Source organism: Carcharhinus amblyrhynchos, chromosome 20 (assembly GCF_965287045.1).
Source record: "Carcharhinus amblyrhynchos chromosome 20, sCarAmb.v2.hapA, whole genome shotgun sequence".
Lineage (NCBI taxonomy): Eukaryota > Metazoa > Chordata > Chondrichthyes > Carcharhiniformes > Carcharhinidae > Carcharhinus > Carcharhinus amblyrhynchos.
In genome coordinates this window covers 25,198,653-25,220,432 of record NC_137343.1, presented here as the reverse complement: position 1 = coordinate 25,220,432, position 21,780 = coordinate 25,198,653, and the positions used below count along the sequence as shown (strand labels likewise).

Genomic DNA, 21,780 nt, shown 5'->3' with positions numbered 1-21,780 from the left:
CCCCTCTTAAATTTCAATCCCCCTCAAGACAGGAATACCAGAATAATGTTGTAATTATATGAAAAGCTGCCAGGAGCTTTGTAGTTGTGTTGCAACCTATGCAATACCACTGGGTAATCTTGTATCTGGAACTGTAGGAACATTAGTAGGCTGAGGCTCTGTAAATGAACATTCCCCTTCCATTCTCACAGCAGTCAAATGGCAAACCTCAAGCTTCAGAAAGAACTTGCTGGCAAACATCCACATCCATTATCTTCTGCCATGTTATCAGTAACGGTTACTGATGCCAGAACTTTTCTAACCCTAGGTCACACCGGAAACAAATATATTCCTAGCGTCTACAAACAACTTTACTGCATCACAATCTCATGACCCAAGATACTGAACCACTTTGGCTTAAAGTTATCCCTGGTAACCACCTCTGGTTACTACCAAAGTTCCTAACGTAAGCATGAACATTGGGTTTGAACAGCCTCCCTTTGGAGCATTAGTCATGTCCCTCCTTCTGCTTTGCTTATTTCATGCTCACTTTTCTCAGAACTGAAGTAGACCCAAATGAGACTTCGGCTTCTATCTAACAATTCCACTGGAGTGCGCCCAGTTGGGGATTGTGGCGTGATATGATAATGGAATAAGTATGTGGACAGCTTTGTTCTCAAGGTGGAACCTGCCATCCTCTTCAATCCCTCCACAGTTTGAACAGCTCGCTCTGAAGCCTGATGGAACGGTGCAGTACACACGTGGCATATACCATTTCTTTGCATGAATTTTTGATACAACTCACTTGTAAACTTTGTGCTGTTATCTGAAACAAGCAAAGCTGGTAAATCATGAGTTGCAAAAATGGGACGCCACTTCTCTATGGTAACAGGAGCTGTAATTTTACTCACAATAAGTGCTTCCAAATATTTAGAATGCACATCTACAATCGAGAAAAACATGAAAGGTCCACATGAAGTCTGGAGCACAGTCTATGCGACCACTCCTAAGGATGAACTGTCATCCTTGGGTACTTGATCTCACTCTACTTCAATGGAATTTTGCTGAGCTAGTCACGTCCTAGCCAACTCAGCCCCTCTCTTTTCATCACAAGCAGCCGTGCCCTTGTTTCCTGATTATTTGTCATATGGATTTCAAATGTCCTGAGCAAAAGTATGGACTCTCCAGTGAACACCCAAAAGCTAATCTCTGCCAGGCTGGCGCTCAGTTAGAGTTCCATGTCAGGTCTTTTTACTAATTATGGATGTAGAGGCTCCTTGACTACCTCCACCTTGATTTGCTTCCCATTCACCACCACTGTCATATAAATAGATTGCATTTGTGTTCATTAACATTTAAGCATGTTCTAAATATGCTCTGCCTGCTCCGAGCTTTCCACTTGGTGTGGGGCTGCCTGAGGATTCCTCAAATTTAAATTTTCTTGCTCAGCCTTCACGTTGCTTTTCACACCCCTGCATTTCTTCGCTAATTGCCCCATCTTGTTGCATTGGTGACAAACTGTGTCCATAAACTTGCAATGGCTCGCATAGTGTGCCCTCCACACAAGTATGGCACTCCACACCATTTTCACCTTTCTGTGTTTGGTGCAGTGTCCAACTGGGCACCATCACTAGCTTGCTGAATACATCTAGCACCACTGGGAGCCATGTCCATGCCCTGAGAAACTTCAAGAGCCTTCTTAAAGGTAAGTGTTGCTTCACTTTTTAACCAACGCTGAATGCTGTCTTTGCTGTTGCCAGAGACCAGCCTATCTGGGCAGTCTGGACCTTGTGTTGCCATGCTAAACAATGAAAATCTTTGTTTTGTTTTCCTGACATTTTCTTCTTGTCGTCAAAAAGATGTGGTAACTTGAGATCACAATAAAGTTAGTCAAATGCATTGTTTAAAAGGATCTTCTTTAGATAATAAAATTAAGATTACCACTAACTGCAACTCAGCAGAACAGTAACAGCAATGAAAACAGGAGTATGAGTAAAACAGGTCTTGCTTGTAGGCCACCCTGCTGCAAACTGAAAAGCCCTCCAAAACCCACACAAGTTCAGAAACCTCAACAGACACCAGTAATACAATTACATAGCAGAAAGGCTCAAGAACACACTGTACTCAAAATAGCGCTCTATAGTAGCGGATTCCTGCTACTGTCATCAACCAGTCTTAAAGCATAAAATGGAGAAATTGTGACAAGAAAATTTTCCTGAGGCTCCACAATGCTTACCCAAGAGGGAAATAGCTTGGATTTTCCCATTTAAGATAGACGAAGAGAATTTTTTTGAGAGTCGTGGAATCCTCCTTCCCAGGGAGCGGTAGAGACAAGGTCATCGAATATTTTTAAGGCAGAGGTAGATAATTCATAACAAAGGATTCAAAGGCATTGAAGGTAGGCAGAATAGTGGTGTTAAAACCACCATCAGATCAGCCATGATTTTACTGAACAGCAGAGCAGACTTGAGGGGCTGAATGGCTTACTTCTGCTCCTAATTCGAACATATATTTGTATGCCTGCAACCTTATAACATCAGTATAATGACCAATGTAGTGCATTACTATTGGCAGCTCTGTTTTAACAGCTTCATAACAAGAATGAACTAGGCTTAGACTGTCTTCATTGATTTCACATAGCATAGGGGTAGCAGATTCAGTACATTCATCTCAACGTATGAACTAAAATGGGGGTACAATTTTAAAAAGCTTGTGTTTCATTGAATACACGAGACAAGCACTGATAAAACACTGCAACGTGTGCTGAAAAATACATCCAAGTATTGTAGGAAATTCATTTTCTACATAATATAACATTTCAAATTGACCACACACCCATTAAAATGATCAGAATTCTCTTTCTTTCTCCGAAAGCTAGCTGAACATTAGGTGCTACTGCTGCTTTCAAAACCATCAACTCTCAACTCTCCCCAAAAAAGACACCTTGGCACCTTTGTCCTTGTGAATTACTGCCCTTTCCTCTCCAAAGTTGAGCATATTGTCTCCTAAATCTACACCCACCTTTCCTGAAAGTCCAAGTTTGAATCTCTTGAATTAGGTTTTCAACAATTCCAAAGCAATGAAATATCCCTAAACATGATCACAAATAATGTATTTCCCCTCCTTGCTCTTAATTCATCATTAGCTATGGATATGGTATTTCCTCCTTTCCTCCACTTTCCAGCTCATTGGGACTATCCTTATTTGGTTCCACTCAACTATCCAATTAAAGCAGATCATCTGCAGCAAAGGTTTCTCTTTGAGACCTCATATGATAACCTGAGACCCCGAGTATCAGCCTTTGGTAACCTTCTATTCCTTAACTGCATACTGTCCTTTGGTGCCATTATCCAGTCATGGGGTCAGCTTCCAATGTATGCTGACAATACTAAAGTCTCCCTCTTCATTACTTCTCTCGACTCCCTTAACTGCTTGACCAACATCCAGAAGACTGAAGCCAGTCTGTATTGGAATGAAATGCATGCTTTAAGTTGGCAATTAAGCACAGCTGTCCCCAGTTGGGAAAAGATTAGGGTATAATTGTAAGAATATATAAATCGAATGTCTCAGAGGAACAGGAACAGTTTGTGACTTGGCATCGATGCTTTGGAAATTAACCTGTTTTAAGGTACAAGTTAGCTTCAGATTCATTCTTCCTCAACATACAATTATTAGAATTAACCTTTGATAAAATTCTAATCCCTTCCCTTGGCATTGGCCCATTTTGAACCAAACTAATTGCTAACTCATGGGACAAAGCATAAAGGATTTTATCTGAAAAGGGTTAATAATCACCAGTTTAAAAATCAAATAAGCTGTTAATTCAATTACACAATACACAAACAAGAGTTCCATTGAATTGTGTGCAGCTGCAGTTTGTCAGTATCTGTTATAATAAGGAACAATGGACATGAGAGGTTAATATTCTATTGGTTAGACATATGCTGGAAGGTGGTAGGTAAGAAAACATTTGATATTATAAATAGATAGACATGCACAAGCTATAATTGGACAACTATATCCTAACTATGTAATCCTAACTATTAGTTGTGAGTGGATATAGAGAATTTCTGAGCAAATGTAAATCTTTGATTGGTATATGCTAATTACTTGTAACTGAACCTGAAAATAAGCTGCGTGTAATATTTCATTCAGGTCTCTCTGGTGCGCCATCAACTGGTGTATCAGATCCCTTGGTGTAGCATGAAAATAAAGGTCATTTTTAAAACTTCAAAAATCTCTGTTCACCACAGAGTGTCAGAATCCAAGAGCACCAGGACAACTAATTCTGATGTGGAGATGCCGGCTTTGGACTGGGATAAACACAGTAAGAAGTCTCACAACACCAGGTTAAAGTCCAACAGATTTATTTGGTAGCCAAAAGCCACTAGCTTTGAGTACTACCCCTTCGTAAGTGGGAGTTCTGTTCACAAACAGGATTTATAAAGACAAACTCAATTGATAAAATAATGGTTGGAATGCAAGTCTTTATCAGTAATCAAATCTTAAAGGCGCAGACAATGTGAGTGGAGACTGCGTTAAGCACAGGTTAAAGAGATGCGTATTGTCTCCAGACGGGTCAGTTAGTGAGATCTTGCAAGCCCAGACAAGTCATAGAGGTTACAGATAGTGTGATACGAACCCAAGATCCCAGCTGAGGCTGTCCTCATGTGTGCGGAACTTGGCTAACAGTCTCTGCTCAGCAACTCTGCGTTGTCATGTGTCGTGAAGGCTGCCTTGGAGAAAGCTTACCCGAAGATCAGGAAGAAAACACACTTGCCTAATGATTGTCGAGTGGTGTTCATTCATCTGTTGTCGTAGCATCTGCACGGCCTCCCCAGTGTACCATGTCTCTAGACATCTTTCCCTGCAGCATATCAGGTAGACAACATTGGCCAAGTTGCAAGAATATGTATCATGTACCTTGTGGATGGTGTTCTCATGTGAGATGATGACATCTGTGTCAACAATCCAGCACGTCTTGCAGATTTGCTGTGGCATGGTTGTGTGGTGTCGGGATCGTTGTTCTTCTGAAGGCTGGGTAGTTTGCTGCAGAGAATGGTCTGTTTGAGGTTGTGCTGTTATTTGAAGGCAAGTGAGGGTGTGGGATGGCCTTGGCAAGATGTTCACCTTCATCAATGACATGCTGAAGGCTCCAGAGAAGATGTCATACCTTCTCTGCTCCGGGGAAGTACTGGACACGAGGACGGCCTCAACCGGGATCTTGGGTTCATGTCACGCTATCTGTAATCCCTACAACTTGCCTGGGCTTGCAAAATCTCACTAACTGTCCTGTTTGGAGACAACACACATCTCTTTAACCTGTGCTTAATGCTCTCTCCACTGATACTGTCTGTACCTTCAAGACCTGATTACCTGTAAAGTCTTGCATTCCAACCATTATTTTGTAAATTGAGTTTGTCTTTATATGCCCTGTTTGTGAACAGAACTCCCACTTACCTGATGAAAGGGCAGCGCTCCGAAAGCTAGAGGCTTTTACCACCAAATAAATCTGTTCAACTAATTCTGTCCAGCAACATATCTAAATGTAGTTTGTTATTGCTAAGCAATCACACAATCTGGTAAAAAGCATAAAACACCAGCATTACATTCACCATTTTCAGCTTAAACGGATTTACCTCCACTAACTACAGATGACCAAGTCCCTCCTGAAGCATTGTTTCGTGCTACAGGAGTAGAAATCTCTCCAGATACATTATGGGATATGAAATCTGAACCTGAAGACATGCCAGTTCGACCAGAAGGACCTCTATGTCGAGGATGGCGCTGTGCCTTCGGAGACATCCGTGGAGGACCTTGACGACAAAACAAAATGTAATAAATATTAGTACACAGCAAATGGCAAGCAAATCAAAGAGACTAATGATCTCCAAGTTTAGGTCACACAGACAGAGTGTCTGAATATATTTGCAGTGATGTGACCTATGTCAGTAGTGCACTCAGACAGTAGTATACCACTGCAGTTCATAAGACTACAGCCATTTTTTGCCCTGTGCATGGAATTAACCATACATCTGTCAATTATTCCAGAGGCCAAGAGATTCAGAATCTGTTGTACTGAAGGTTTTAATTCCATAGGAATTTACACTGAGCTTTTAATTAATTTGTTAATTAATAAAATTCTTTACTTGTGTGTCGCTGACAGTTTTTTTAGTTCACTATAAACTTTCATTAAGCAGTGTAGCTATTGCATTTTAGACAATTTTTAACTGAATTTTGGACATCAACTTTTAGTATGATCAATACCACACTGACACTAATAAGTTCTTTTAAAGATGTTAAAAAATGGAAATTCAGGACTCTACATCCATAAAATAAGGTTTGAGGACTAATGAAAAATGTTTGTGCATCTTTCTGCTTTAAGCTCAGTACACTGTACGTATGTAATGCTGAACCGAAAAAGACATGAACAGGACAGATTATAAACCAAAAAATACTGGGATAAGTAAAACTTTAAGGATTATTTTGAGTTACAAAGTTAGGAAACTGTTGCCTGGTGCTGTCAATTCATCAATCTGAACCAAAGACGACATTTTTAATTCATAGAATTATATAGAAAATACAGCACAAATCTAGGTCACCTGGCCCATCCAATCAATGTCAGTGTCTCCCAATCATTTTTTAATGCCATGACATTTTTATCCAAAAATTGAGGCACACCACCCTTTTCTCCAACTGAACAGCCCCTGAGCAGAAAGCTTTTGTCTCAAAAATATCCTAAAAGTGTCAAGCCACCATCAAATACAATTTTCATTAGCTAAAGTAGTTTGTAATTAAAGCCTTTTCATCAATTTCATGTCAAATTGAGTATATTTTATTGAAAATGTACACAATTTAAAAGTGTTTCCCATCAAAGATGTCAGTTGTTTGTTTTGTTTAAGTCTGCATTTCTTAATGTGAAAGTTTGTAAATGAAGGAAATGCAGTGAGCAGCATCTAACAGGCAATGTAAGTATGACATCTGAGCCTGCCTCAGAGGAGAGTTTCTGATCCAGAAAGGAACTGATGACAGGACAACTCAAGTTTTGCCCTACACACAGGTGCTCCGTCCAATAAACCAGTGTTGAGATAGCCAACTTGCGCAGGTAGGCTGTGGGAAACAGTAACAGCTACTACTACGATCTGAAATAGCTAAGATATTATTGTCCCACAGGCAACACAGATGAATCCAGTGGCATCTTTGCAAACCTCAGTTTCATTGTATGATCTATCTTGAGCTCTGCAAATTCCTCTTGTTTTTTTAATAGCAAGTTCTCTGATGATTCAAAAGTGAACTAAATGGATCACACACCCACTTAAAATTTCCATACTCATGAAGGGCAAGAAACATTTAAACTTCTCTTGTCGTGTTTTAAGATGTATGAAGAGGAGATTGAGTATGGTTTTGCCAGCAGGATTCACAGATGTCAGTCAATTTGAATATTTCAATTGACATGCTTACCACTTTTTCCTGTCAAACAGCCAGTTTTGGTCTGAAGGCCTTGAAGTTTATCTGTGGTGGTCAGAATTTGCTTGTTTTCCCCCCTTCATTTTGCCATTCAGCTCATGCAGATGGCTGAACGTAACAAAGTTTTGCAAGCTTAGCACACCAAGTGGTACCACATATTAAACATCTGTGGGGCAATTTATGCAGCGCTGAAAACTTTTTCAGCATGTTACGGAGCTCAAACACAGGAGAGAACTTCCATGCGCACAAGCAAACCCTGGCACTCAGCTCCCATCTCTTTACAAAAAAAGTAAACAAGCACAAAAACAAAGGACATTATTTTAGATAGTTCACGATTTGGACCATTCTGTCTAATACTGCTGGAAAACACAGATGGCATTGTTGTGGCAACAAGGGTTTCATAGTGCAGGGTACGATGGTTGACCTGGATGCCAGGGTTCTGCTCTTTCACCTTACTCACAAATAGTTGGGCTTTCCCAGCCATGGAAAAGCTCTGTCAGTGCAGATGCTATTGCACTTGGTCCAATTCAAGATTGTTTTCCTCCAGATGGGCAGGTGTGACACAAAAGGTTTCCCCTCCTGTCACATGACTGGGCATTTTCTTTTTACAAGAAATTCTGATAGAATCCCCACCATTGGTTAAGAGCTGGCAGTGCCCTTTAATATCTGTGGAGTCTTCAATCCACAGGATGGGTTTTTACACATTTTTAATTGTTCTCAAATCACTTGGCCAATATCAGCTGACATTTCGTCAATACATCATTTGAGTATTTTATCAGAATGAGGAACTTTATGGATTTCTTTGGCGACATCAGGTCCCAACATTCCTCTCAATATATTTGCATTCCGGCAGAATTAGGGTTTTGGCAATGCCAAGCGACTTCTTCAACGTCACTATGAACTCACCATCAGGTAACTCATCTCCTGTGCATTATCTAAAATCTGGACACATTCCAACTTGTCTTGATTTTGATTTCAGCTTTGTTCTCTCAGGCATTCAAAGGAATGTACATCCTGATGGAGAGTGAACGATGTTTTGTAATCAAATGGCACTTCAACTTACTTGGTACCAGTGCAGTGTTCAAGAGCTTCTTCTACAATTAGGGATTCTGGGCCAGGGCAAAAGTAATCACCAGCCCATGAAAATCCAAAGGCCAAGTAAGTGTCCCGAGATTCTGTTGATTTGGCCACATCTGAATCAGAGCAGGATTGTTCACTTCTCAGGAACTTATCCACGGTAAATTATGGTCAAACTCATCACACTACACAATAAATGCCCTTAAATATCAACCTAAAAGTGCAATTTCAGCTCTTCAGCTGTTCTAAGCAGAACACTACTGTTTCAAAAGATATACCCTTATCCAACTCCCTGCAACACAGAATTACCAATCTTTCGTTGCCTTCTCAGATCTTTGCAGCTACTTTTGCAGTCTCTTCAACTACCAGGGCTTCTCCCAAGCCAAACTTCACTTAAGGGAATTAGAACCTGTCATCCCTTTCCTTAACTTTATTAGTTCTTGTTCCTTACCCCGGTCTTCTTCCCTTATTGGACTTTTTTTCACTTCATCCTGTCCTCTTGTTTTTTTTTAACCTCTTCCTGTTTCCTTGGGTTTTTGCATCCTTTTTGAGGTTTCACTCTTTGTGTAGGCAAATAGAGCTATCGTCTTCAGCTCCAAAAGTCAGTAAAGCCAATTCTCAATGATCACATGCACATTTCAGATTCATAATGTTCATCAGACCAGAATGGGGCTGTAACACTGAAAACTGTCAAGCTCAAAACATGAAATGTGATCAATCCCCCAATGAAAGAATCAATTTCAGGAGGAAAGGGGCATTTCGTCACATTCATCATAAGGCACAGGCTCAGGTATAACTTCCATATAATTCATATGCAGTTTAGTTAGCAAAACAAATTAAACTGAAATTAAGACCGTAGTGCTCCTCAGACCTCAGCTAGCTTTAAGCACGCTGTTTACCTTATGACTTTAACCATGACATACAAAATATTTGGTATATAGAATTTGGAGGCTTTAAAACATTTTGTAATCATGTTTAGCATTATACCCTGATTCTGTTCTCAAAGGCACAACATAGTGTTGAAAGTACAATAATTCAGCAAACATCTCACTAACACATTGGAAAGTCAGCCCACACCACTTGCAATCTGACGGTAATAAAGAAATGCAAAAAAAAAGTGCACGCTGTGGACCATCACATTCCATGTCAAATGCAATGGTCAATGCACTAGCATTTACAGATATGACTTGTTTCACTATTTACACTGATGACTATTAGAATAGGTGTTTACATGAATAAAGTGACAACTGCCAGTTTGTAGCATGTGTTAAATCAATCTGACAACAAAATTAACTACTTGAAATGCAAGCATATTGAAAAATAAACCCCCAAATGGACTCAGAACAGATACCACACATCACTTCATAGCCCACAAAGAATAGGCCTGAAAAGGACTAGCATCAGGTTGAGGATTTTACATCCTTCTCCCTAAAGACAATTTATACTGGTACATCCAGTCTTCTGCTACCTCGTCCAATAAATCATTCCTCATAAGTGACGCTAGATAGCAGCTAGCAGCAACCAATTTGCCTTGATGAAGGTGAGCAAGCTACATTCCCTGTTCAGTGCAATTCTATGCTCACCTACTGCACATCTACATTTTCCAGCAAGTATTACTTAGCAGTGATTCAGACCAGGAAACCGTGACTGATTCTCCCCATCCTCTAGTTTAATGACATTGCAGTATCCACAACAACCAACAAGTAGTTTTTTTCATATACAAGGATAGCTTTAAATTATTTAGAGTATATACATGATTTATTCTTCAGAAATTTGCTGAAAAATCACTTGTATCACTACTATTTTCAAGGTTTTCACTTCAAGTACAAATGTCAACTTCTGTTATGCATACCCACAACACTATATCTTTGAGTTACTGTTGGCAAATTAATCTACAAATGTTTATCACTCAGAATATGAATTCATTATTAAATATTTAGACATTAAACTTCTGAAAGTCATTTGCTTCAATAAACATTTCTCTCATGAAAATGCATCAAACAGCCGCAAACATGCAGTGAAGCTGCCATATAAACTGGCCCCTCAAGCAGCCACGTAGCAATACCTCAAGAAATTAATTTTACATATAAATGCAATTTCACATAATAAAAACATTATGCACAGGAATGCACAGAAAGCAGTTTTAGCTCAAAGGTGGCAACAGTACCCAAATCCTTATAAAATAATTACAACTAAGGTAACATGCACGTAACCAGAGGATGTAACCGAGCCTCACTGATTTGACTGGATACGAAGCTAGGCCTGAGGTGGTTGGCTATTTAGTTAAAATTCCCAATAAAAACAAAGAATTTGAAAATACTCAACAGATCAGATAGCACCTTGTGTAGAGAGAAACAAGAGTTATTGGCAGGACTTTCCAGCCCAGGTATGGCAGGTCCCGCTGCAACGCATATGGTGAGCTAGCCAAAAATTCCTCGATTTCAGTAGAACCAGGAAATCATGCCCATGGCTTCAGGTTAATAAGCATTCATTAAAACTGAAATATTTACTGTTTTGCTTTCTACATGTTGCCAACCCTGCAGAGTATTCCCAGAATTTTGTATTTTTATTTTATTTCCAGCACTCAGGGTATTTTGCTTTTGTTGTGTTTGAGTTAGCACCCTCATCCCCCTGTTTGAGGAGCTGTTCAGAATCTTACGGTGAAGCCTTCCACTATGTGGTTATTTCAAATTGCCTACATAACAGTCAGAGCACTCAACGTAATTCACTGCATAAGTGTGAGGAAAAACAACAAGATAGACGTTCAAAAAATTCAAGTTATTTCTGAATTTTTACTTACTGCAATATCTAAACATTAAGATTACGGCTAATTCTGTAAAACAAAGGAAAGGTCCCCAAGACAATAAATTTTAAGTTAAATTTGTAAATGATTGTGTATTTGTCCTTTGGGAGTCTATAATGTCATTACGATCTCTGGTCACTTAGTTGTTTGTGTTACTTACTCTTCCAACAAACTAACTTGCATGTGGTGTAAATGATAATGTTTCAGATTAAGAGCCATATAAAAATATTCCTACTTAAATGTCACAAGAATCCCTTTGTATTTTAATTACTTTTTCAAGTCATTTTGTGTAACCAACATGCACCTTTGATCATCTCACATTATCTTGAAAACACATTCATATACAATAACTAAAAAATAAATTTAAGGAAAGCTGGTTATGGACAACGTAATGGCAAAGCAGAAGGATTAAATAGGTTTAGTTTTCAAACATCATACAGGTTGCAGGTTAAGAAACAAAAGTACTACTGCAATACTATATAGCAAAGAAATTAAACAAACATATGGACAGACTAACTGTGGTACCTTCTGAAGACATGCGTTTAGGCATAGTAGAGACAGGAGCTGGAGAACCATGAGCAGAGGGGTGAGACGGAGGCCTTGAAGGCCGTGAAGGGGGCCTGGAGGGCGGCCTGGTAGGAGTGGCTGCCCGAGGTGGAAGAGAGTTGGGAGCTGACGGATAGCGAGAAGGTGGGCGAGAGGAAGGAGATGGGCAAGGCGATGGCCAGGCAACACCTGACAGAACAAATGATATGAAGGAAAGTAAAAACTAAAGAAAAATATGGGAATACAAGTAACAGAAAATGACAAATTATATACACTTTACAAGACAGTAAATAGTTATAATAAATTTGCACTGAACTTTTCAAGCTACATTTCAAAACATTATGCACAATTAAAAAGATAAAGCACTCTACGTATAGCGTATTGGCACAAAAAGAGGAAAGTAATATCCAACATTTCATAAAACCTTGTCTTTTACCGTGACATTTTGGGAGGTAAAACCAGGATTTTGCATTTTAGGAAGATGCGTTTGGAAAGCAAATACTTCTGATGTGCATAAAGACTCAGATTTACATATTTAATAAATTGGTCGCAATCTGAATTTGTTCCTTGTTCTGAGGCACTTTCAACAAGTGATACTCCATCAATCACTTAACAAGAGGTGTTAAAATATGTACCAAAGTTTCAGAAATGCAACATCCACACATAGCAGCACAAAATTGTCACTGTAATCAGGCTTAGAAAAAATAAATCCATGTTTCTTAATTAGCAGGGATATTTAAAATTTAGGTAAGTCAGTGCAGGAATTTGGCGGGGGGGGGGTGCAGGGGGCATGGAAAAATTGTCTTTATCGATGGGTATTGGAGTTTATTGATTGCCAAGTTCATTCAGTTGACTAGAAAACCAGAACAAAAGAATTACAAAATTTTAGTTGAAGTTGCAAGGGTGACAAATCTACATTTTATTTTGTGAAAGGGGCATACTTAGATACTACGAAAAAGCAAGGGAAGAGGAAGGAAGTACGTTCTTAAATCAACCGTTTTGGTGAATTTCCGAGCTCATCAGGGTCCAAAGATGTCAACATTAAAAATAGTCCACTTTCATTCAGGTTCTTAATCTCAACATAAAACACATGATGTTTTAGTATAATCAAAGGCAAGGAAAAGTTGCATCATCTTCTCAATATACCCCTGCAGGAGTTCACAGTAATTTTTCTTTCTATTTCTCAGATCAGCCACCCTTGTGGAGCACAAGAAAAACCAAATCATTCTAAATAATGTGCTGTAGGTTCAAAGCCAGTGCGAACAGGTTCAAAAACTGTTAAACGCACAAGATTCTTGCAGGCAAGAGTGTTTTTCCCCATCTCTTCAGCCTGACTGTTCCTAGAAATAAAATGATGAGTTAACTTATTGTGCCACACTATCTTCTTAATGGATGAGGACCACTAGAATGAATCCATTGGTGTTTAATTTTGAATAAAATTCGTACTCTGGGAATGGAAGCCACATTGCCTTAAAAATCAGGTGTCAATGTGGTTATTTTAAAAATACATACTTGTGAATACACTTGAAAAACTTATGATTTGAGGTACCAACAGCAAATTAAAATTCACAAAAATGTTATTTTGCAAAAGACAAACACTTAAAATAAAATGCACACTTCAACTTCATTGAAGAATTGCTCTTGATATTTTCCAGTGAATTGAGAAACCCGCGTCTAATTAAAAGCGAATTAGAAAATTTTACCTCTCTTAATATTCAGGTATATTACCCATTGTAATATAATTCACATCGATCTTCATGTCAGATAGAACTAACTGTGGTTAAATTGAGGTTTAGCATTTTGATGTACTAGAAAATTGTACGGCAAATGCACTTGGCAATAAAACTGAAAAGACAGCAACTTCAGGTTATGTATATGAACCAACTCCTAAACGCTAAAATGATCAAAACAGTTGGTATTGAAATGTTTTGCAGCACATTACATTAGCGTGCAGTATAATAACATACATTTAATAGAGAAAACCCTGCGTGTTTTTACACCTAAAGAGTACAGCTAAAACCCCATTACACTTCACAATTACTTTAAGCTGGCCTACAAAGCAACCTTATGTGGAGGAAAGAAGGGAAGGACAAATCCACATCTAAGAACATGAACTTTAGGATTAATAATTTAAAACAAATGTGCTTAACTTTAAACATCAGGATATAAAAGAACTCAAACTAAGAAACCATGGAGCACATTTGCAAATGGACAGCATAGTAGTGTCAATCTTTTATCAAAAATATAGATTTACCCAAAGAGTTTCCTGCTCATCTTACGTATCTGTAAACCTCTCTGGCACCATGGACGGGATGTTATATACAAACAATAAAAGGTGATGTGGAGCTGGTCTGAACCCACCAAGTGAAAACCAAACAAGCCTCTTTCCTGAAACTGATCTAGATTTAAACAGGCCCAAACCATTATCCAAATGATATAATGTACTAGATGGGCAGTGCAACATTTAAATGAGTGCATAATTGCCATTGCAAACAGAATTGAGGTCCAAAGTACATAAATATTTTGTCAATAAATTCAGTACATATTGCAATGCCCATTTTAAAGTGTACAGGATGTCTAACTGAACTAAATGTAAAAGAACCATTTATAAACTCAGATAACCTTTTAATTCTTTTCACTGCTAATCTACTGAAACTTTAGATTATACTGACCACTTGTACAATTCATATTTGACCGTTGTCTCCTTCTTAAATGTAAATACTTGCCTCCATTAACAACTCTTTGATCTGTTCCAGAATTTGGACTATAATCAGGTGTATGAGATCCAGCCCGAGAAGGTGGAGGGCCTGAACCAGATTGTCCAATCCTTGGTGAATGTTGTCGTGTACTTCCCCAAGACATTCCATCCCTATTCCTTTGCCCCGGTGGAATGTACTTATTCTCTCTATATAAAAAAAAGCACACAATTAATTTTATCTTCTGATCAATTCACAAATATAACTGCACAAAATGAAAAATAACATCCACAGGCACCAAATGCCTATTGAATGATTACTGAAGTTAGACCATTGGGAGTAACTCAAAAAAGACAAGTTGTTTCTATATCCAATCTTTGCAAAATTACCCTTCCAAGTGTTTGTTGAACAGCATAACAAGATCCTGAATGGCTACCCTTCTGCCAATTTATGGCAAAAATAGCATTTTTAATTGATGTTCTGGCAACAAGGTGTTCATTGCATTGTATGAAAATACTATGTACGCCTAGAATTGCATCCTCAGTGTTTGTTGAATTTAGAATCATTATTATAATACATTTTTAATACGCTGGTTATAGGCAACAATCTTTTCTACAGAAAAGTTAAAAGTCGGAGTTATAATAATTAGGGTGGCACAGTAGTTAGCACTGCTGCCTCTCAGCACTAGGGACCCAGGTTCGATTCCCAACTTGGGTCACTATCTGTGTGGAGTCTGCACATTCTTTGTGTCTGCGTGGGTTTCCTCCCACAGTCTGAAAGACATGCTGGTTAGATGCACTGGCCATGCTAAATTCTCCCTCAGTGTACACATATCGATATCGGAGTGTGGTGACTCCGGGATTTTCGCAGTAACTTCATTGCAGCGTTAAGGTAAACCTACTTGCGACACTTAAAAACTTTTTAAAAAATTAACAATCGTGACGGAACAGAAGTACTGTATACTTATATCCTATTGCTATCTCAATTTTAAAACGGACATTTTGGCTGAATAAATATCACGAAGATGGCTCATTCTCTACCTGTGAATTGTCTATTATTTACCCGAAAGGAAGACAAGTTACGGTGGCAGAAATGTCACACCACGTTACTTCTGAGAAGTTTCTAATAGACCACCACAGGAGTGCACAGCCCAACTTCAAGACAATGATGCCCTCAAACATTCTTTTTAGCCCATAAATGACAGGGATGTTAATAATCCTGAAATCAAGCCACATCTGACACTCTGGACAAATATCCTTTGTTGAAGACCTTGGGGAGGAGTTACAACCACATGATCTAAGATTCTGGCCTGTTAAGCAAGTTAATATTCCCTTTTAGAGCTGCAGCCATATCATCTAACACATAGGCCACACAGAGGGCATTCTGGCCAGGTTGGACAATGGCCCTATCTACCCTGATTCTGCTGAAAATTTGCACCATTTTTACAAAAATGGATTCATTTCTATAGACTATTTACATAAACATCACCAGAATAGCAACTTCTAGGACTTGCTTTTCAGCCAACTAAACTCCATGAAGGAATTCCTTGTTGGGCTTTGATTTTGGACTCTGGACCTCATGTGAGCCAATTTTCTCTGTAGTCCCTGTACTGCAAATTTTTTCTCTATCCTCTTTATGCTTGCAGAGGGGAATGTTGTGAACCCTCTGAACATATGCAATAAGCTCATCTTTAAAAGGACATAAGAAATAGGAGCAGGAGTAGGCCATCTAGCCCTTCGAGCCTGCCCCGCCATTCAATAAGATCATGGCTGATCTGTTGTGGCTCAGTTCCACATTCCCGCCCTCTCCCCATAACCCTTAATCCCCTCGCTTATCAAAAACCCATCAACCCGCGTCCTGAAAATATTTAGCGAGGCAGCCTCCACCACTTCAACGGGCAGAGAATTCCAGAGATTCACCACCCTTTGAGTGAAGAAGTTCCTCCTCAACTCCGTTCTAAACTGCCCCCCCTTTATCTTGAGGCTGTGCCCCCTAGTCCTACTGTCCTTTGAGTGGGAAGAGTCTCTCCACCTCTATCCTATCCATCCCATTCATCATCTTATATGTCTCAGTGAGATCTCCCCTCATTCTTCTAAACTCTAACGAGTACAAGCCTAGTTTATTCAGCCTCTCCTCATAGCTCAACCCCCTCAACTCCGGCATCAGCCTAGTAAACCTCTTCTGCACTCCCTCCAAGGCCAAAATATCCTTGCGTAAGTGCGGCGACCAAAACTGCACACAGTACTCCAGCTGCGGCCTCACCAGTGCCCCATACAGCTGCAGCAAGGCCTCCCTACTTTTATATTCAATCCCCCTCGCTATGAAGGCCAGCATCCCATTAGCCTTCCTGACCACTTGCTGCAGCTGCAGGCTGGGTTTTTGCGACTCATGCACAAGGATCCCGAGGTCCCTCTGCACTGTCGCCTGCTGCAGTTTTTCGCCACATAAGTGATAGTCCTTCCTACCATTATTCCTACCAAAGTGGACCACCTCGCACTTGCCAACATTAAATTCCATTTGCCAGTTCCTGGCCCATTCGCCCAGCCTATCTAGATCCTTCTGCAGACTCTCCACACCCTCTGCACAATTTGCCGTTCCACCAATCTTGGCGTCATCAGCAAATTTCGACACCCTGCACTCGGTTCCCTCCCCCAGTTCTCCCTACTTTGTGTTTGCTGTCAGGGTTATTAGTAGGAACAGGATCACAAAGACTGTGGGGTTGGGAAATTTGCTACCATTTATTAAAAAGGAAGCAAGTCAAAATACTTTTCTATTTACTGATGGGTAGAGGATAAATTAGTGCTGTTTAAATTGACTCTCTTCCTGTCTATATCATCATATTTATCACACAGTGTGATGCCAATAAAAAAACCTTAGATTAAAAATTCTTTAAATTTGGCTCGGCTTTCACAAAAATCAATTATGAATAATAATCTGAAAACACAAAGAAACATAAGAAAACTAAGCCAGCTGACAAATCAAGTGGAAAATTTGACGCATAAAATCTCTACAGTGCAGAGAGATCATTCAGCCTATCAAGTCTGCACCAACTCTCTGACAAAACATCTTACCCAGGTCCACCACTACTCTATCCTCATAACCCCACGTATTTGCCACATTAATCCCTCAAACCTAAACATCGCTATACACTAAAGGGCAATTTACCTAAGCCAATCCACCTAAACTGCACATCTTTGAATTCTAAGCCTATTTCCCCCACCCTTTTCCTATATCCTCGATGATTCTCTTTTTATACACTGAATCATTCCACAGAACTACTATACAGAAGTCCATGGCTCATCACATCCATGCCAATTCTTTGCGATGACAATACAAAACTGAATGACATGATCGAAGTTTCTTCTTGTGGCCTTCTACCATCCCTTAATTTAAATGCAATTTTCAACCACTTCCTGCACCAAAGCCATGGTATCTCAAGTCTCTTCCCAAAAGGAATTTCCTACCTCTGACAATCTATATTGTACATGCACTAACGTCTCTAATGATCTTTCCAAAACCAAGTGCCTATAATTCCACAGTTCTTTGTGATTTAACAAATATTCACAAAGTCATAATTCCCTCTTTACTTTTCTCATGCTTTCCATCTATAACATATAATAGTATATACCAGATATACTAAAGATAGAAGTGAGAGAGATGATATTCTCCAAGCTGAATTACTAGAAAGTCTTTCACTTAAGAAGCATTTTCTCATTCTTTTCTTTCATACAATTTTCCCTTACATTCATCTTATGATTTAATAGATTAACCTGAGATAGTTGCCTTTTCTTAATCAGTTCAACTCTTGTTTCATGCAAGTTAGATTATAGTCACAATTTACCTAATGCTTGCCTAATTTCTGATGCTTTACTTATCTTTGCTACCACTAGCCCAGTCCAGCAGAGGATTCTCCTTCTGTAAGTCATGCATTGTTTTCAATGACAGCTTTACACTAGAGAGAGGAAACACTTTGTTAAAATACTCCATTGCTGGAGTTACTGGTGTTGCTTTTGGTGACCTAACAGTAATGTGTTTTGGCATATCAACACAAAATGCTGTGTAGTTGAGAACTGCATTCCCCTAGCCGACAGAGAAAAAGAGAGGAAATCTGATGAGAGAGAGAGAGAGAGAGACACACAATGGAAGCACATTTGAAATTTTACACATCTTAGCCACAGCTGATTAAATGTAAATAAGGTCTGAGAATGTAGAGTCAGGGAGCATGTGGCAGAATGGATAGCTAACTGGCTTCAAAACAGAAAGCAGAAAGTGGGAAAAGAAAGTGGCAAGTAATGTTCCACAAGGATCAGTGGAATTACACCAAAGATTAGAAAGGCCATGAAAAACAAACCAGCACTAGGCTTTATTTCTAAGGAAACGGAATTGAAAAGTAGCAAAGTTATGCAACCCGCATCAAATCTCAGTTAGACCTGACTTAGTGCTGCATAGAGTTCTAGTCATCATATTGTAAAAAAAGTATATGAAGGCAGTGGAAAATATTCATGAGGATGATATCAGAAATGCGTGGGTATGCATATTAGGGGTACAGTTGACAGGCTCGTTCTCTTTGATCCGAAAATAGGCAGCTATGGAGTGACCTGATAGATGTCTTTAAAATTCTGAAAAATTTTGATAAGAGTAGATAGACAATGTTTTCACATGGGGAAGAGCATAACTAGAGGCCATTAATGCAAGACAGTCAACAAGAAATTCAATGGAGAATTCAGAAAAACTTCTTTACCCAAGAGTGAAAATATGGAACATTCTCACAGGGGATGGTCAATGCATCAATAGCATCGATGCATTTAAGGATGAGCTAGACAAGCAAAGGAGGCAAGAGTATGATGGTAGATTCAGATGAGGAAAGATGCGAGGAGGCTACAGTGAAACATAAGCACCAGCACAGACTGGTTGGGCTGAATAGCCTATTTCTGTGCCATATATCCTGTGTAACATCGAATAGATTTAGATATTTCAGACTAGAACAGAGCAGGAGTAGACCAGAAGGCTCCTCAAGCTTTTCAAACAATTGTAGCTAATCTCCTGCTTTAAATCTACTTTCCTGACCACCTCCCATATCCGTTGATTGAAGACACCAAAAATCAGTCTTCTCAGTCTTAAACATACTGAACAATGCAGCATCCACACCCTTCGGGACAGTAAGTTCCAAAATCTGCAGCCCTCCGTGAAGAAATTTCTCATCATCTCAGTCCTAAATAACTGACTTTTTATCCTGAAATTGAATCCCATGTTACAGATTCCCATGTCAAGGGAAATAACATCTTAGTGTCTACCTTGGCTAGTCCCCTCAGAATCTTGCATGTTTAATGAGATAATCTCTCATTCCTCCAGAACATAGGCACAATTTACTCATCATCAGACAATTCTCTCAAAGAACGAATATACAAACCTTTACTATACTACATCCTTCCTTAGATAGAGACCAAAACTGAATGCAATACTCCAGGTGTGGTCTCCCCAAAGCCTTGTAAATTGTTGCAAGATTTCCTTATTCCTGCACTCTAATCCCCTGGCAATGAAGGCCAAATGCCATTTGTCTAAATTGCTTGTTGCACCTACATGTTGTGTTTTGTATAAGTGCACCTAAGCATCCCTGATATCAACATTTAAAAGTTTCACACCTTTTATAATATATGCTGCTTTTCATTCTTACTATCAAAATGAATAGCCTCAGAATAACCCCAATTATACTCATCTGCCACCTTGTTGCCAAAATGCAATGCATTTTGAACTTTTTGAATAGTTCCCTCAAATGTTTTCAATGTTTATTAAAGGCCATCATTTTGAGTTTATTTACCCAATCAGCCTTAGCCAGCTCTCTCCTCAAACCTATGTAATTGGCTTTAAGATTCTCATTTAGGACTATAATACGCTATATGGAACTGAGCTGTACTATGATCATTTCTTTCTCCCTAGGAGTTACAATTCACTATGAAATTACTAATTAAGCCTGCCTCATTGCACACGAACATCTAAAATGGCTTTATCCTGAGGAAAAGTGTGATAGTACCTGGGGTTGACACCATGACTCTCTCGTTCATTAGGAGATCTTTGTACAGCTGTGTATTTCTCCTCTTCTGTCCTTTCATCATTTTCTAATGCAACTCTTGCCTTATATTGGGCACTTGATTCAATTTCTTCAGCAAGTTGAGCTGCTCTGGCCTCCCGTCGTAAAAATTCTTCAGAATTATCCCTTTCCAAAGGTACCCTGTGACAGATAAGCAAATAAAAATTAAATTACAGAACATCAGAGCAAATTAAGACAATCAAAGCTGAAAGACCAATTAAATATGAATAAGATTGTGAAAAACGATGTTAAAATAATTAATATAGAATGTATAAAAGAATGTTAAGTAAAGTGAAGAGAGAACTTAAAAAGTTGCAATACAGACAAGGATAGAATCTAATTAATACTCCTTAGTGGGGGTGGAAGCAAAGAGGGAAGAGAAGTACAGGTGAGTTAAAATTAAAACTGTAAAGTGAAACTAGCAATTAATCACATCTGGAAAATTATAATGCAGCTCTGCACTGATGTATTGCGCTAGCACCAGGATGAGGCAGGGGTGCCCAGTTTCTCACTCTGTCGCACCAGTTCCAATAATGCCACCTTCCAAAATTGCGCTTCTGATGGGTCCTCCTTTTTCCTGAGCCGAGGATCCCCTCCCCACAGAATGGGGACTCAATCATGGTCTGATCCGTTTTCCACACTACTGCCCTTCCATCCAGTCACTTGCATTCAATTCACCAGTTTTATAGTCATGCCCACATTTTTGTTCTTGGTCTGCTGCAAAGTTCAAGTGAAGCCCAACGCAAATTGGAGCATCTCGTCTTCCGATTATGCACTTCACAGTTTCTGGACTTAACACTGAATTCAACCATTTCAGACCATGAACTCTGTCCTCCATTTTGATTTTTATTTTCTCCAACGCCCTCCCCAACAGGGGCAGCCTATAACTTGTTCTTATGTTTTGCTTCCATAGAGTGCTGGAGCCTTGTTCTTGCTATTAACACATTCAATCTGACCTTTCGGCTACTATTAGCATTTTCCTTAGTCTTCAACAATATAATTAACACTTTCTTTGTCTTGTGTCCATGACATTTTTGTTAAACTTCTCCCAAGCAATCACCCACACCTGATCTTCTATTCTGCTCCACTTTTCCACAGTACAAAACGCATCACACTTCTATCTT

General features: G+C 39.2%; 1 protein-coding gene across 6 annotated transcripts in view; it reads right to left on the bottom strand.

The window, feature by feature from the left end:
• The window catches only part of atxn2 (ataxin 2), an 84,033-nt gene that overhangs the window by 25,806 nt on the left and 36,447 nt on the right, over positions 1-21,780 (bottom strand). For 4 of the 6 annotated variants that reach the window (XM_080208257.1, XM_080208258.1, XM_080208259.1 and 1 more), the window contains 4 exons: positions 20,600-20,797; positions 14,599-14,777; positions 11,852-12,061; positions 5,619-5,795 (listed from right to left, as the gene is read on the bottom strand). In XM_080208257.1, coding sequence (XP_080064383.1) covers positions 5,619-5,795; positions 11,852-12,061; positions 14,599-14,777; positions 20,600-20,797 — 764 coding nt within the window. The remainder of the gene's footprint in view (positions 1-5,618; positions 5,796-11,851; positions 12,062-14,598; positions 14,778-20,599; positions 20,798-21,780) is intronic. The other 2 variants (XM_080208260.1, XM_080208261.1) reach the window with 1 other exon arrangement.